This window comes from Equus caballus, chromosome 18 (genome assembly GCF_041296265.1).
Source record: "Equus caballus isolate H_3958 breed thoroughbred chromosome 18, TB-T2T, whole genome shotgun sequence".
NCBI classification, from domain to species: Eukaryota; Metazoa; Chordata; class Mammalia; order Perissodactyla; family Equidae; genus Equus; species Equus caballus.
In genome coordinates, this window is record NC_091701.1 from 73,216,458 (window position 1) to 73,234,171 (window position 17,714).

Consider the following 17,714-nt stretch of genomic DNA (forward strand, 5'->3'; position numbering starts at 1 on the left):
TCCAATTCACTGTGCCTACAAGAGATATTAATAATGTCTGAGTCACTGGCAGCAACTGCTTTAAGCTTTGTGCATCTTTATCTCTTTTGCTCTTTCCTAGATTGGAAAATAAGTGCTTAATATCCAAGCACGTCTTCATATATATTTTTAATATCGGTAAAAAGAATCTGATCTTTGTTAAAGCCTGAAATGTTTATAAAGGCAAATATGGAAGGATAGAAAATGATGGCAATTTCAAGTTGAATTAGAAAGAGAAGCAGAGTTGAGTCTCTTGTCCTGTACTGGAGTGAGAGTCACTATCCAGAGTTCAGTCCTCCAATGAGCATCGGAGAACCAGCTTCATGTCTGGGGTTCTGGGAGAGCCTTGGTTTTCTTCCCCAGTTGATGGAGGGGGGATGGGTGGGATTCTCTGATGATGAAGTGGAGAACTGCACAGGTGACTGAAAAATTATTGGTCCCAGCTAACAATCAGTAACCTTGAAAAGGCCGAGCCAGCATGGAAATAGGAAGCTAAAATATTCATGCCAAACATCCAGTGTTTACTTAATCAGGACTAATGATTAGCTTCTTAATGAAATTTTACAAGCTCAGTTGAACACAGAAAACATTTGCTTTCCTAAAAGCAAATAGGTCTGTTTGTGCTGTGATCTGACATCTGGAGCACAGAAGACCCCCAACCCTCACGAGCACAGAGGCAGGTCTGTTTGGGGACTTCCGACCTTTCTGCAAAGATGAAGGCGGTCAAAGTGCGATCGGAGAGGGAGGGTGGTGACCAATGAGTTGGCCGTGAACACATCCAACACATTCATTGGTTTTGAAACTGCAGGATTTAATGCCACAGAGCCTGACATAAACCTTGGGCATTTGTGCTAAACAGAGCAGCTCTCACAGAGAGGCAGGGATAACCAAAGGAGCCAACATATTCAGTGGTGATTCCAGAATGTGTTTGGGAGGGCTTCGGCGTCCCAGTCTAGCTGGAGCCGCTTTCACATTTCAGGCAAACTTTTTACTTAGGTTGTACGTAAAATTCAGTAAAACAGGAGGAGGGATGAATAGATGGAGCACGGAGGATTTTTAGGACAGTGAAACTATTCTGTATGATTCTATAATGGTAGATACATGTCATTACACATTTGTCAAAACCCATCCAGGGGCCGGCCCAGTGGCGCAGCAGTTAAGTTCGCATGTTCCGCTTCTCAGTGGCCTGGGGTTTGCCGGTTCGGATCCCGGGTATGGACATGGCACCACTTGGCACACCATGCTGTGGTAGGCGTCCCACATATAAAGTAGAGGAGGATAGGCACGGATGTTAGCTTAGGGCCAGTCTTCCTCAGCAAAAAGGAAGATTGGCAGTAGCTAGCTCAGGGCTGATCTTCCTCAAAAAAAAAAAAAAAAAAAGGAAAAAAACCCATCCAGGTACAACACCAAGAGTGAACCCCTAATGTAAACAACAGACTTTGTGTCAATGATGTGTCAATGTGCCTTCGTGGATTGTAACAAATGTATCCCTCTGTTGGGGGATGTTGATAATGGGGGAGGCTGTACGTATATGAGAAATCTCTGGACCTTCTGCTCAATTTTACTGTGAACATAAAACTGCTCTAAAAAATAAAGTCTATTCTTTTAATTCAATAAAATTCAAAGTTTCTAAAGATGTTTTTAGTCGTACTTTATATAAGATTCAGAAAACATCAACTGCCCAAATAAAAAATTACTGTTATTATCATTACCATTAGCAGTAGTAGTAGCTTGGAGAAGGAGATTGATAAAGATGGTGGGTGGGCTCAAAAGCTCCCCCACCACCCCCACCCCCGCACTTCCTGACAGTGTCACTGATGGCAGTGCTCTATTGCTCTAGGACTCGTGGCCACACAGGGAGGGTACAGTGACAGAACATTCCTACTTCTATTGTAGCACTGACAATTCCTTTTGATAACTTGGTTAAACATCTGTCTCAGCCACCCGATTATGTGGTCCAGGAGGACAGGAACCCTGTCCTATTCATCCCACAGACCCAGCTCCGGGCGCAGTGCTGGGAACATGGTGGATGCTCACTAAATGTCTGCCGACTGAACAGACGATGTGAAACAGCCGTGGTCAGATAGCTCACTGAACTGCCGCATGTGTTAAATACACTTTTCAAATATTCAAGTTTAATAGGGTTCGAGGAAATATCCCAATCAAATTTAAGAAATGCAGTAACAAAGCCTGCTTTGAAATTGCTAAATAGCTAACTAGAGTCTGACTCTCTCTCTAGAAACAAGATAGTCATTGTACAGCCCTGGTGGATTTTTATGAGCAAAATGCAAAACAGGGTCAATCATGGGATCTTTCTAGAACAGTTTTATATTTAGCCAAGGACTGCTGAGTCATTATTCAAAATTACGGGTGGTAAAATCTTCCTTAATTTTTTCAATTATATCTACAAAATCTACCAAAAGCATTATCCATAAAACTTCGTCCTCAAGTATTCTTTCACTAGGAAGCTCAGAAAGAAGACATTTCAGTGTGTCCTAAAGAAAACCCAGGCACTGCTGTTATTCTGTGTCTGAAGTCAAGATGTCATGTTAGAGCAAAAACAGACTTCTCTGACATTTAGAATCTTGTTGAAAGCCAAGAATTCTGATTATTACTTTAGGACAACTCAACATATTTATTCTCTAGATTTCCTTCCTTGAGAGAAGAGCCATTAAAGGTTTTCTAATACAAGAGAACTGCATATTGAAATATATAAGAAGAAGAATTCTATCTTCTTGTTTTTCTAGCTTTATTGAGGTATAACTGACAAATAAAATTGTAAGATATTTAAAGAGTCCAATGTGATGATTTTTCGAATTAACACACCTATCACCTCATGAGTTTCCCATTTTTTTTTAGATTCTATGTGTAAGTGATACCATGCAGTGTTTGTCTTTCTCTGTCTGGTTTATTTCACTTCACATAGTACCCTCCAGGTTCATCCACATTGCCACAAATGACAGGATTTCCTTCTTTTTTAAGGCTGAATAATATTCTATTGTGTATACACGACATTTTATGTATCTGTTTATCCATCCACTTAGTTTGTTTCCATATCTAGACTATTGTGAGTGATGCCGCAATGAACATGGGAGTGCAGACATCTCTTCCACGTCCTGTTTTCATTTCCTTTGGATTTACACCCGGAAGTGGGATAGCTGGATCACATGGTAGGTCTATTTTTAATTTTTTGAGGAACCTACACACTGTTTTCCATAGTTGCTGTACCAGTTTACATTGCCACCAACAGCACACAGGGTTCCCTTTTCTCCACATCCTCTCCAGCATTTGCTGTTCCTTGTGTTTTCGCTAATAGCCATTCTAACAGGCGTGAGGTGATACCTCCTTGTGGTTTTGATCTGCATTTCCCTGGTGATTAGCGGTGTTGAGCACCTTTTCATGCACCTATTGGCCATTTGTATGTCTTCCTTGAGGAAATTCTATTTCCTAAGGTGACAAGAACAAAATGACAATTCCTGGAAAAATAGAATTTTACAGTTAAATGTATTCACTGGTGCAGAGTAAAATTCACTCTGTAAAAATATCACGTACAATGATCTTATTTTTACAAAGAGAACGATCCTTATTGAATACCCTTACTTGGTCCCCCTTCTAACTTACTTTTTTCCAAGTGTACAATTTGATAAATTCTTAAAATTTTTCACTGTGATAAAATTTATCATCTTACTCATTTTTCCAACCCATTTCTAGGTCTGTTACAATTGTTACCACAGGTCAGACTCATAGAGTCCCTGACAGAAGGGTGATATAGCCATGATTAAAAGTCTCTGGCCAAGAATGGACCCACTGTGATAAAATCCTAGAAGGATTAATGTAGGAATATGAAATATATGAAGAAAATGCTCATATATCCACATGGATAAATCTCCAACACATAACGTTGAGTGAGAAACAGCAAGTTACAGAGGATAGAGTGTTTGCAAATGTAATGTTTTTACAGATACACAACACCATCTATTGCTCCAGCACATATGGACCCAATGCACACACACAGATTTAAGGTATAAGTAAAATTAGAGTCTATGAAGACAAGGATGGGGAGGATAGACAAAACTTCAGGACAGTGGTTCCCCCGGGGCAGAGAGGCAGGGAGGGAGGTGACAGGTCAGGAAGCCTGAAAGAGGCTTCAGCTGTGTTCATCCGTTCCCAGTTTGTGCCAGCCCCCCTGGAGCCCAGGAGGCGTCAACAGGAACAAAGCCACATCCCGGCTCTCATGGAGCTGACACGCTAGTGGAGGGAGATGCTCAGAAGACAAACAAATAAATATACTGTCTCTCAGGTGGTGAAAAGTGCCAGCAAGAAGAGGTTAGAGGCTGACAGAGGGGAGCTATTTGACACAGGAAGCTCCAGATAAGGTGGTATTTTATTCAAAGACACAAATGACACTAAGCGTGTGTTTATGTGGGGAAAAACCTCCACATGTACAAAATTTCATTTTGTTTTTTTAAGTAAATATGGAAAAGTGTTAACACTTTTGTTAGCTCTGTGGTGAGCTCATGGTTGTTTTCTGAATGTTTGAAAATTTTCATAATAAAACAAGAAGATTAAAAAGAAGAAGGCCCACTACCATCAATTCCAGGAATATTGGGAGAAAGAATGTCGGACATCTCCAGATCCCTTCTACATGGAGTATCTTGGGCCTGTGGTTAGAGATCCTATTTCCTTAGGAGCCCTGCACATATTGGGCCCCCTGAGAAACAGCCAGTAGTGAACAATGCTGCCTGACCACTGGGTTATACATGCTTTCTTTATCTAGCTATCTGTCTGTCTATCTATCTATCTATCTATCTCTATCTACCTACCTACCTATCTATCCATCCACCCATCCATCTATCTTTGCTTCCAAAATAAAATACATACCTGTTCAAACACTGAGTGTCCCCTATTTGAGAGAGAGAAAGGCAGAAGATGAAAAGCCAGTCCAACATGTGTGTTTTAAATAGGGGGAGAGGCATATATACAAGACAAGTGAGGACCGAAGATGCAAATCAACATGAAGCATTGATGAAAAAGACAGGATCTCTAGGAGCTGGAGGGAAAAACAACACAGTGTCTGTACTGGGGAGCTAGTGAGCTGCCATTATTACCTGCTCCAGTATCACCCTTCCCCCTCTCTCCTCCCAAAGAAAGGGATATGGTACCTTAGTGATGTTCTGTTCCCACACACTCAGCCAAGCAGGAGAAAAACAACGCCCAGCTACATGAATCCCTCAAGGCTTCTTTTGGAGATAACATAAATTGACTAAGAAATACACCAGGAAGGATAATGAGTGTCAGCTCTAGCGCTATACACCCCCAGAGGTATGAGTAAACTTTTGGTGAATGGATGAATGTAGATGAGGTTGCCTCATGGCAAAATACATAAATGATATTTTTTTGTACTTAGGCATTTCCTAGGTCACACAAATCTCTTACCTACCATGGCAGAGACTGCTGGTTTGCTCCAACATCTCTATTTCCTTCATAATAGACAGTGATTTTTAGTTGAGTACATGGCCATCTGATGAGGTTCTGGACAAAATATAAGAAATCGTGTCCTGGGGCCAGCCTGGTGGTGTAGCAGTTAAGTTTGCGCACTCTGCTTCGGCAGCCTGGGGTTTGCAAGTTCCTGGGAGCAGACCTACGCACTGCTGATCAAGCCATGCAGTGGCAGGCGTCCCACATATAAAGTAGAGGAAGATGGGCATAGGTGTTAGCTCAGGGCCAATCTTCCTCAGCAAAAAGAGGGGGATTGGCAGTGGATGTCAGCTCAGGGCTAACTTCCCTCGGAAAAAAAAAAAAAAAAGAAATACTGTCCTTAGTGCAAGTGTCTTTAAAGAGAGGGGGCATATCTTTCTTCCACCTTCCTCCTTCCTGCTAGCTGGAATTTGGATGCGATGGCTGAAGCTCAAGTGGTCATTCTGGACAATGACTTGGAAGCCACATGCCAAGGATGGCAGCACAAAGAGAAAAAGATTGACTCGTCCCACTGTGGAGTATCACGCTACTCCTGGACAGCCTATCTCTGACTTGTTGTATGTGGGAAATAAGTAAACTTCTACTTTACTCAAAACTATTAAATTTTAGTAAAATAAACTTCTATTTTACTAAAAGTTACTCTCTTACTGTTATTGGTTTTCTGTCTAACGCAGCCAAAACTAATCCTAACTGATACAGGTATATCATTTCATCTCCCTAATCATAATCTTATAAAAAGTTTATCATGCCCATTTTGTAGACAGAGAAGTGAGGCCAGAGCAGATTAACTGCTCAAGGACACAGAAGCCAAGGCTTCTGCCTCTGAGCTTAGCCCAGTGTCCCTTTCACTACGCCATACTTGCATTTTGGTGTGACTGATATGCATTACATGCCAACAAATAAGAGAGATCAAGCAGAGACATACAAAGTTTAGTTGTGAAGGTGTTATATCAGAAGCTCTGAATATGCACATGTGGGAGTGGGGAAAGCCTGGAAGGAGTGTAGAAAGGGAGCCGATGAAGAAGAAGGTGACCTGCGTTACACTTGCGTGACTTCAGAAAGTCCACAGCAAGAAACCCATAGGCGTCCTAGACTGACTGCAGGAACATCCTTTAAGCAGAAAGTTGGCAAGTGACATGACTATAACCAGCTATGCAACTTCCCAGGGAACACCCCCTCCCCGCCCAGGCTTCCACCCTAACTGAGCAACATTCATTTAAGCTCTTGGCATTTCTTTCTTTTCAAGTCAGTTGTAATAATAACAGATCTATAAAACTACACTTGGAAAGTCTTCTGGTTGTCATAATTATATAGTTATTTAACATTTGAAACTGAAAGTATACATCCTTGGTAAAAATCAGGGCTGGCATAACCAATTGATCTAAAATATACCTTATATCTTTTTGTATGTGTCTGAGGAATATTGGCCCTGAGCTAACATCTGTGCCAATCTTCCTCTATTTTATGTGGGATGCCACCACAGCGTGGGCCGAGGAGCAGTGCTATAGGTCCGGGCCTGGGATTCGAACCTGTGAGCCCTGGGCCACTGAGGCAGACCGTGTGAACTTAACCACTACGCCACCTGGCCTGCCCCTGCCTTACATCCTTTTAATTTAAGCATGTCTTTCAGGAATAACCTGGGTATGTGGTTATATCTGCCCAATTCATTTTAAAAATGAGTTACCTCTTTTCCACAAAGCTTAAAAAATTTTCTGATTATAAGTAAATTGTCATTGTAAAAGAAATTAAAAAACAAAGAAAACCAAAAACATGTCTGGAAACCTTTACTTGATTTTTATCCTAATCAAAACAATCAAAAATTATTTTTCCATAATTTATCAGATAAAATGTGATTCATACTCCTAAGTAAAAATACATTAAATTTTACGATATTGCCATCTAGAATCTCATCCATACACATTTTCAGTCTTCAACACCAGGTAAGGAGGTCCCCCCTGAAATTCCTCCAAAAAGGGGGAGCATGATGGTAGAAGGAAAGGATTCTACTGAGATGGAACAGCTCCCACCACCACTTCCTCAGGCCCCGGCTAAAGCCACGAGAAAGGCCCTCGTCATGTGATAAAAGATGGCAGCACACAGTATGGGTAATAAGCACCTTGCCACTCAAGTGTTTTCTACACTTATTCAGACAAATACAATAAGTACATTTTAAAAGTTATATCCTGGGGCTGGCCCTGTGGCAGAGTGGTTAAGTTCACACGCTCCGCTGCGGCGGCCCAGGGTTTCACGGGTTCGGATCCCAAGAACAGACATGGCACTGCTCATCAAGCCATGCTGAGCGGGCATCCCACATGCCACAACCAGAGGGACCCGCAACTAAAAAATACACAACTGGGTACTGAGGGGATTTGGGGAGAAAAAGCAGAAAAAAAAAAAAGAAGATTGGCAACAGTTGTTAGCTCAGGTGCCGATCTTTAAAAAAAAAGTTATATCCTTATACTAAATATGGGCAACTTTGGAACCTGGTTTTTTTGGCTTTACTGTGTACATGCGTTTTATATAAATGTATTGGTTTTTACCACTTATCAACATAATATATGGTCACTGTTAAAAATATTAATAATACATAATGGATAAAGAAAAAAGCAAAAATCCCACTATCTAGATTCAACCTTAATTAACTTTTTGGAGAACATTCTTCTAGATCTCTTCTTATATTTATATATACACATGATAAATACTGTTTAACAACAGGCTGTTTCACTCAAAAATATATCTTGAAGATCTTACCTATCAATGAATATATGTAATAAGTAAAAATTGATACAAACCACTCTTTTAAAAAATAGTGTGATATTACTACATATGGATGTACTGTAACAAATTTAAGAAATAAACTACTGGTGACTTCTAATTTCTTCTTATTATAAAGCACACAGCAACAAACCTTCTTATACATATATAGTTGTCCAGTGATTTCCCTGAGGGCAAATTCCCAGGCGTGGTGTTGCTGTGTCAGAGTGTGCACAATCGGAATGTTGACATAGACGCCCAGCCGCCCTCCAAAGGCTGGTAGAAATGACACTCCCCTCATAGGCCTCAGAGCATCCCTTTGTTTACACCCTCCTTGAGAGCCTATTTTCACCTTTGCTGATCTGACGGGTACAGATGACGGGCGGCTGTTTTATTTGAACTCTTAGAGTTCAGGTGAGGTTGGACCACACCCTTTCATACGTGTTGGCTATTTCCATTTTTCCTTTGGTGAGTGTCCTCTGCATGGTCTTCACCCATTTCTCTATTTGGCTATTTATCTTTTTCTAAATAATTTGCAAGAGTTCTTCATATATTAGGAACATTAACACTTTTCACACATATTATACATATCTTTATCTTTTAGCCTTGTATATAGCGACAATATAGAAAAGTTTACAGTTTTTATATGTTGAAAGGTATTTACTTTTCCATTATGGTCTTTATCTTTGCCATTATGCTTAGGAAATCCTTCCCCATACCAACACTGAAAAAATATCCCCCCCTTGTTGTATTACACTACTTTCATCTTTTAATTTTCTACCTCTAAGTTTATCTTGGTACGAGAAATTAGGGGAAGGTTCAGCTTTTTACCAGCCAGTTGTCTCAACACAATTCACTCAATAATCCATCTTGTCCCAGTGGTTTCTAACGCGTCCTTATTTTATACCAAATGTCCACATACACTTGGGTCTAATTCTGGACTCTCTAATCTGTTCCTCTAATTTGATTGTTTATTCCTGTGCCAGTAACACACTGTTTTAATTGCTATACTTTTACAATTTGTTTTAATATATTTGTGGAACTCTCCCCTCATTGATTTTCTTTTTCAAGAATTTTCTCACATGTTTATTCCTCTAGGTAAAGTTTAGAACGATCTTGTCAAGTTTTGCCACCCCAAGTCCTACCACCCAATTCAACTGCACTGAACGAATACACGACTTTCAAACAATTGAGTCTTCTTTTCATCTAAGAACAACGTAGCTCATTTCCTCACATTTACATCCTCTCCCCAAATTTAACGTCAAATGTGAAGAAAAGAGCCATAGCCCTTTATCCAAGAGACGCTCACATTCTCAAGCTATTTACGAAGTGTACGTTTTAATTGCAAGATTTTTCTTTGTGCTGTAAAAATGTCCAGCAATTGCAAAATAATACTAATGCCATTATGCTTTATGTTTAATGTCTCCACAGCTCCAAAACACCCACCTCTCTATCTAGAGAGTGCAAATCACATAGCCTTGTAAGATTTCTACTTCACGGAGGATGGCTCTCCAACCTCTAAGGCCAGGGCTGGAGAAATGGGGCCTCAAACTGCTCAGCATCCCCGGGAGGATAATTAGGAACGATGCTAACCAGACCCGCCTTCACACACTTTAAATGGCCGTGAAGCCACATCACTGCAGCCTGCTCAGGGCCGTCTGGAGTTCGTGAATCATTCTCTACAGGACACAGGTCATAGCTTCCAAACCACAGCCCCACACCCTGGGCAGTGGGCCAGCAAGGAGCAGAGGCTGTGACAGGATTGCCGGCATGTGCTGAGAGACTGGCACCTACCCTCAGGACAAAAAGCACCCTCCCAGGGCTGTGAAGGGACCACCAGCCTCCCTGCTGCCTAGTGAGCCAGAAGTGCTGTCAACGCTTGGAGAACACAGGCCACTCTCTCCCTAGAACACTGGGCCCTCGGCCTCAGGACCATGCTTTAGATTTCCAGAGGCAGGTGGCCAGAGAAACCTTAACTGCTGTATATTTGCTGATCTCATTCACAGTTAGCAAAACGGTGGCCTGCAGGCCAGATTTGGCCCAGGGATGTGTTTTCTTTGGCCCGAACAATGTTGGATCATTTTTTTGGAACCAACATTTAACAATTTAGAGATTTCCTGTATTTTCTCTTAAAAACTTAAAAAGTCTGGGCCACACTGCGCCTGCATTCCTATGCAGCAACTCTCGGTGAGAGCCGAGTGGGTCATCAGGCCCAGTGACCATGCACGTCCATCATTTATAGGACTTGAGGTTGCCACTCCCGCCTGCAGCTTCCTTATTCCCAGCAGCTTCTGATTTAGGTCTGATTTAGAGGGTACCTAGGTCTCAAAGCTAACAAAACATCTCAAGTCTTTATCCTCATACCAAATTCCTTATTGAAAAAGAAAAATCAAGTAATATATATGTAGGTGAGAGAAAATACACAAAAACCTGGAAGCTTAAAAGGCTGTGCTATATAGGTTGTATTTCTAAGGCATTTGACATGATAGAATCAAGCTGAGAAAAATTTAGAGAAGATATTAAATTTATCACTCAAAGTTCTTTAGGTAGAGCCATATTGCACCCTTCCCAGTAGATTCAAAAAATACATTCTATTTTTAAAAGAAATAGTGCAAATTTCCAGTTATAAAATAAATAAGTCATGCGATGTAACGTACAGCACGGTGACTACAGTTAATAAACTGTATTGCACATTTGAAAGTTGCTAAGAGAGCAGATCTTAAAAGTTCTCATCACAAGAAGAAAAGTAATTACGTATGGTGATGGATGTTAATTAGACTTACTGTGGTGACCATTTTGCAATATATATACATACCAAAAAAAGAAATAGTGCAACATCTCTATGCAAACACACAAGAACAAAGAACCAGTTAACTATTGATAATTTGCCTCATTCATTTTTACAAACCCTCATCATACAGTGTTGGCACAGCTTCTTTCTTCTCACATGGATCTTGGGACTAGCAGGCTACCATCACCTGAATCAATGCCCACAGTTAAGAGCTGCAGCTTTACTAGCTGCCTCCCCTTTGTCTCACTATAAGTTCTTTGCCAACATAAGTTTTTCACCCCAAGATTTATACTATTATATTCACGTATCATCCCTTTCCTTCTTGGAAATGGAGAGACTAAGCAAAAGGTACCAATGTACTTGAGCCAAATCCTGTTAGGGCTAATAACAAACATTAACAGCTGGACAAAATCATTTTTTATATAAAATAGAAGGATTAAAATAATTAACTTGGGGACAACCCAAGTGTAAAAAGACATCTTTGAGACTATTGGAACAAAATAAAATCGAATATGCACTGGATAGATGATACTGAGAGATTATTTTTAATTTATTTGGTATGATAATGGTTGCACGCCTGTGTGCGTGTGGTGTGTGTGTGTGTGTGTGTGTATTCATTCTCTTTGTGATGGCTTTAAAAAAAGAAATAAGTATTAGGGGTTTGCTATCACATGGGACTTACAAATCTTGGAACTGTCATCTTTTACAATTGTAAGAGACTTTAAACATCACTTAGCCCAGCCATGGGAAGGAGGTTTCAATTAACAGGCCAATTTCAATTTAATAGCACTGTCCTGAGAAGAAATTTTGGTCTTTAAGACTCAAAAAATGTCATGAACCATTAGCAACGTTGGCTGAGGGCACACAGGAGAGAGGAGCCATACGTGCCACTGTCAGTGCCTTCAGAACCTCCCGTCCAGTGGTCTTTCAGGGAGCTTATTACTTGTCAAGTCAACTCATTACTTCTTTAGACAGCTCTGTCTATTTACTTATTTCTTCTATTTTGAGCTGAAATCTTATTTTCTGCAGCTTACAACCACATGACATAATGGTAAGCCTGGTTCCATTTTAACTTGACAGTGTTTGAACTATGTGGGACACTTCTCCTGTCCTTCCCAAGTCTATCGCCAGTTTCTTCAATCAATCCTCACATGACACGCTTCCCTCCCTGTCTTCACCACTCACCACTGACAGGCGCCGGTCTGTCGCTATCTCTCCTCCAGCGTGGCACAATAAAACTCTCTGTTAATGTCATGGTGTCATAGCATAATCCCAAAAATGCCTTTAGGGAACTCAAATCTTTGTTTTTAGAATCGCTGTGTTCATTTTGAATTCAGATGCTCTACCTTGGGCCCAATTTGGTTAGTCTGAGGAAGCCTCCTAAAACCTTTCTTGTTATCAGCCACATCTGGGTGAATTTAAATGGATTCCTCAGAGCGTAGAACTGTCTTCCAACATTTCCAGGTCCTGACATGCCACTAGCCAGAGAAACCACAAAAAAACTCAGAGTACCCTTCCTCAGCCTTGAGAGTCTCCTCAAACCCATCTACAGATTTTCATTCTTACGAAGAGAATTTTCAATCTCACAACTGAAGCCCGAGAGACACTAAGTCAGGCACTGTTTGACAACTTATCCTCATGGACAAAAATGAAAAATAGGCCACGACACATTGGCTCCACTTAAGTAATAAAGCGAAGTTTAGTCACTCACTCGACATGTGTTTCAAGAACTGGACTGGGCTATTGAGCAAATGAGAATGAATGACAGCGATCGTGTCATCAAACACATAGTCCCTGAAAACTAAAACACAGGTATAAATAACTCAAATAAAGTGATCAGTGAGGTACAAAGAGCTTTGGGAATTGAGAGAAGAGGTGGGTTTCTTTGGCTGAGTTGGAAGGTGGCAGAGAAGGCAGCAGAAAGGAAGTGAGAATTAGGAGAATTAACAGGGGAAGTAAGGGCTGGCTTGGTGGTGCCGCGGTTAAGTTCGCACGTTCCGCTTCGGTGGCCCAAGGTTCACCGAGTCGGATCCCGGGTGTAGACATGGCACTGCTTGGCAAGCCATGCTGAGGCCGGCGTCCCACATATAAAGTGGAGGACGATGGGCATGGATGATAGCTCAGGGCCAGTCTTCCTCAGCAAAAAGAGGAGGATTGGCAGCAGATGTTAGCTCAGTGCTAATCTTCTCCAAAAAAAAAAAAATAGGGGAAGTAGTAGGTCTGGAGGGCAGATGGGATTGGAACAGAGGAGAAGTGAGAGAAGACTAAATACCAATGGGTTGAGTCATTTGGTTTGGATGAAGCATAGGGTTCATGAATACTATTAGTGGGAAATAAAGTTTGGCAAAACACAAGAGGCAAAGCTGAATGAGATTCCTTCCTAGATCAGCATCAGCTAATCAAAGCGTATTTACACCAAATAACCTGTGACCCATCAGAAGACACAGCGAGGGTGGGAGAGAAGAAGAAAGGCCACAGATCAGAACCTAGGACAGAAAGAAAAAGGAAGCGAATCAATAGGGGCAGAGAGAGAAAGAGCACAGCGAGAAGGGAAGAAGACAAATACTGGCTTCCCGCCAACAGGAGGCTCCTCCTTATTTATTTTCCTTCCTTGACATTGAAATGTGCCGGTTAGCAGCCACTCTTCCCTCCTAAAATGAGTCTCCAGGCTGAGATTTCTAATCCTTATTTGTCTTCCATCCCCTACGCCCTCTGTTAACAACCACTTCCCCTAAACCGCCTAATCCACCTTCAGCAAAATAGTCAAGGCGACTGACCGCTCATTAGTGTTGGCAAAAGAAAAGCAGGACCTGAAGAGGCCACCTCAGTGTCCCCAACACCCCTGACACTAGGGCAGGGGATCAAACCACCTTCTTGTTCTCACCTGAGGGAAGGGAAAGGGGACTGAAGAGGGAGTCTGAGGAGGCGACAGTGGAGGAAAGGGACCGGGAGCCTCGAAGAGCCATTCCATCAACCTAAGGAACTCAGCCCCTCCTTGCGTTTGTTCATTCACTCATTCAACCACTCATTCATTCATTTATTCCTCTCCTTCCCTTTATGCCACCTTTCTCTGCTGCCACACATCCAACAGACCACAAACACAAAGCCATTTCCACAGTAACAGCCCTTAGGTCTCAGTTTACACAACCCTTCACCAGTCCTTCATGACTGACGCAGGCCCTGACACAGGGGCCTGGATTTTCCCTTTCAAAAACACACCGCAGTATGGTTTCCCTTTGTTGCCTTCTCGCCATGTTGTAAGCTCCATGAGGGTAAAAGCTGTCTTCTCACTGCTGTATCCCTAGCACTTAGCACAAGGTCTGAACTCTGTAAACAACTGCTGAGTGAATAAGACATGCACAGAGAAGTAGTGAGACCGCTCAAACTCCCTAGAATTCTGTAAGGTGAAAAACTGGTGTGGTCAAGATTGCTGACTAGTCACCAAAGTCCGTGTTCTCTGACTCTTTCGGGGCACAGCCACACTAATCTCCCAGGCTCTCATCTAGTTAGGTGTGGCATGTGACTGAGTTCTGGTCAATGGGATGTGAGTGGAAGTGATGATGCCACTTCCAAGCTGACCCATAAAAATCCTCCCGCGCCTTGCCTCTATGCTCCATTTTCCCTTGTGGCTGGCAGAACTGGAAGCAGACCCCTCAGGTGACCTTAAAGGATGATACCTGGGACCCTACGTGGAAAAGGGGCCCTCTGTTCTTATCTGTTCGTAAGAGAACTAAACTTCTCTTATGTTTGAGCCATGATACATTTAGGAGTCTACATGTTACAGTAGTTAACCTACCTACCTAATTCAGTAATACAGTTGGGTTACAACTCAAGTTAAGCTCTCCTACCCTTTACCAGCCAACAACTGTTTGTCACTTTCCTAAGAAGAAATAAAGGCTATTCAGAAGACAGTACGATCTCACTTGGTATGTATGACTGAACAAAAGTCCTATTTGCTCACGATCAGGAAAAGATAGCAACCTTGCCTTGGGCTTGCCCGGGCTTGAGCCACAGCCACAGAACGGGCTGGGCAGATTCCAGCGCTGTCAGAACACTGGACAGTCAGCTCCCTTGCCTTGCCTCCTCTCAGAAGTACAGGTCACGCCCCACAGGCCCTGGACAAATGCCCAAGTGCCTGCTTGAGTAGTCTGGCCCTCGCCTCTTCTGTGCTTACCTTGCAAAAATGTCACAAAACATTGCCCCGTTGTTTTCAGGGCCTACTGGAGAGAAGCTGTCAACAGCTTTTTCAAAAAGCCACATCAACCTGCATGGCCACAGAACAAGGGTTGCACCAAATGACTCACCTTGTGAATAAAGCATTCAGCCGACCGGGTGGAGAGACAACCTTGCACATAATTCATTTCCCCCCGGCAAAGCTCTCACACTGAGATGGGTTTGACTCTTTTGCTGTTTCTACCTAACACTAGAGATTTCAAAGAGAGCTCTTCTCCCTGATGGACTGGAGCAGTTAGGCAATTGAGTTACATTAAGAGAATTAGTAGCATATACTGCATATAATTGCTTGTTCGATCTAGGTCTCAAAAACTATCAAAAGGGTAAATTATTGACTAACTCTTTTCACCTTTCTTCCTTGCAGGTTTGTTTGTTTCAAGAACTTCCAGATCCTGTGGTTCTTAATATTTTGGGGGTCATAGATCCTTTTAAGAATTTAATGAAATGCCTTTACCCTTTCACAGAAAAAAATATATGTCCACAAGTGCACATGTACCTTACATACAATTTCAGAGCGCACACAGGATGCCTAGTTCATCCATGAATCCCAGGTTCACAGGCCCTGCAGGGCAGAGGTTAGCAAACTTTCCCTCTAAAAGGCCAGACAGTAGTGTTTTTGGTTTTTCAGGCCACATACAGTCTCTGTCACAACTATTCAACTCTGCTGTTGCAGAGTGAAAGCAGCCATGGCTGTCTGCCAAGAAAACTTTACTTACAGACATGAAAATTTGAATTTCATATAATTTTCATGTGCCACAAAATATGATTCTTCATTTCATTTTTTTTCAGCCATTTAGAAAATAAAAACCATTCTTAGCTGGTAACCTGTACAAAAACAGGTGATGGACCAGTCTGTCAACCCCTGCTGTAGGGCATGGGTTCTAGGTGTAAAAACACTACATCTTTATTTTCACTAACTTCTAATAGAAATTTCACGTTTCCATCCATTACGAATGTAGGCAGCAAACCTCAGTAGTGGCAGCAGTAACTGTGATTTGGTCACCAACAGAAATCACAGGTATGTTCATACCCCATTATACTAGTCACACATAACTCAAAATATTGATCATGCTCATCACTATTTTTAAATTATGGCCATTACTAGATCTTCTGCTGTATCTTGCTATTTAAATGTGTTAACAAAGAAACATATATATTATTACATCACACATTTGATTTTTAACAATTTGATAACTATATTTCAATATAATTGATTTCCCTTCTAACCCTATAGATTTTATTTCGTGGATTTAAAAACAGAATTCTGAGAAGCAGTCCAGAGCTTTCACCAGATACTAAAGAAGTCCATGGTACAGGAAAGGGGAAGAGGGCCTGAGTGGGCAAAACCATAGCATCTCCTACCAGAGCGTTGACATCTTCAGTTTTGTGGATGAGCATCCGTATCTCCTCTGGATCACCACTGAAGATTGCTTGGACCAGTGGTGGCTGCAAACACAGGAGAATTTGAATGAGAACTATAATTAAATATATTTGATTGCATTCAGATGCAGATGGCTAAAAGATTTGTTCCCCAAAAGTTTATTCAACAATTATCAATTGGCAGACAAAGATAAATGTAGCTCAGATCCACCCTCACTAGAAGTCTAGTGGGGGAGATATTTGCACAAAGAAATAACTATAATACGATTCAAAAGCCATGACAATCACATCTAAGCTGGGGCTATGAGTATAACATAAACATCACTCATAGTTGAGGATGTCCTTGAAAGCCCCTTAAATTCTCCATCAAAGAAACTCCCAAATCTGTGGTCTTGTGCATACAGCCCCATTGTTCCCCCATTTTTTCTTAGACAATGTTCCGCAGTACCCTCAAACAATTCCCTTCCTAAAAGATGGAAATGGCCATGTTCTGACCACCTGAACACATTTTTGTCAATGTTTGGAAAACCCTTGAAATCATTCCCAAACGTTCCCCATAACGTTAGCCAACAAGCACTGAGTGTTTAAGGTGGGATTACATCCCACTGCCTGCTCAAAATATAATGGCAGGGTGCAAAGCAAGAAGGGGTGTTACTGAGTGCTTATCATTGGACTCACATCCACTAAACAAGACCCAACATACAGCAGAGGATTTATAAAGGGCGAGGGAAACACAGCTGGAAGATAAACTAGCTCTGCTTGGGTGGCAGGTAGGGTGAGAAGAAGAGTGCATCCAGAAACGCTTCCTGGGAGACGTCTTAATGAATAAGTGTGCGTTGCAGACAGGGAAGGAAGGGCATTCCAGGCAGAGGGATCAGGGTGTGCAAAAGTGTGGATACGCAAGGAACTCGATCTATTAGAAATGCTGTCGTCAACCTGGTGATTAGAGTGTGGGGTAAAAAAGGAAAACTGGTGGGCTCCTGGGTTGGTGTTGGGCCTGCCCCACCTGGTGAAGGGTCCTGCTCAAAGCAGCTCCACCACCGCCGGCTACATGTGAGCC

The 17,714-nt window shown here is 41.9% G+C and overlaps 1 protein-coding gene across 16 annotated transcripts in view; it reads right to left on the reverse strand.

Annotated features, from left to right (window-relative positions):
- The window catches only part of ANKRD44 (ankyrin repeat domain 44), a 348,870-nt gene that overhangs the window by 187,298 nt on the left and 143,858 nt on the right, over positions 1–17,714 (reverse strand). For all 16 annotated transcript variants that reach the window (XM_070241458.1, XM_070241459.1, XM_023622277.2 and 13 more), the window contains one exon: positions 16,637–16,720. In XM_070241458.1, the coding sequence (XP_070097559.1) occupies positions 16,637–16,720 (84 nt within the window). The remainder of the gene's footprint in view (positions 1–16,636; positions 16,721–17,714) is intronic.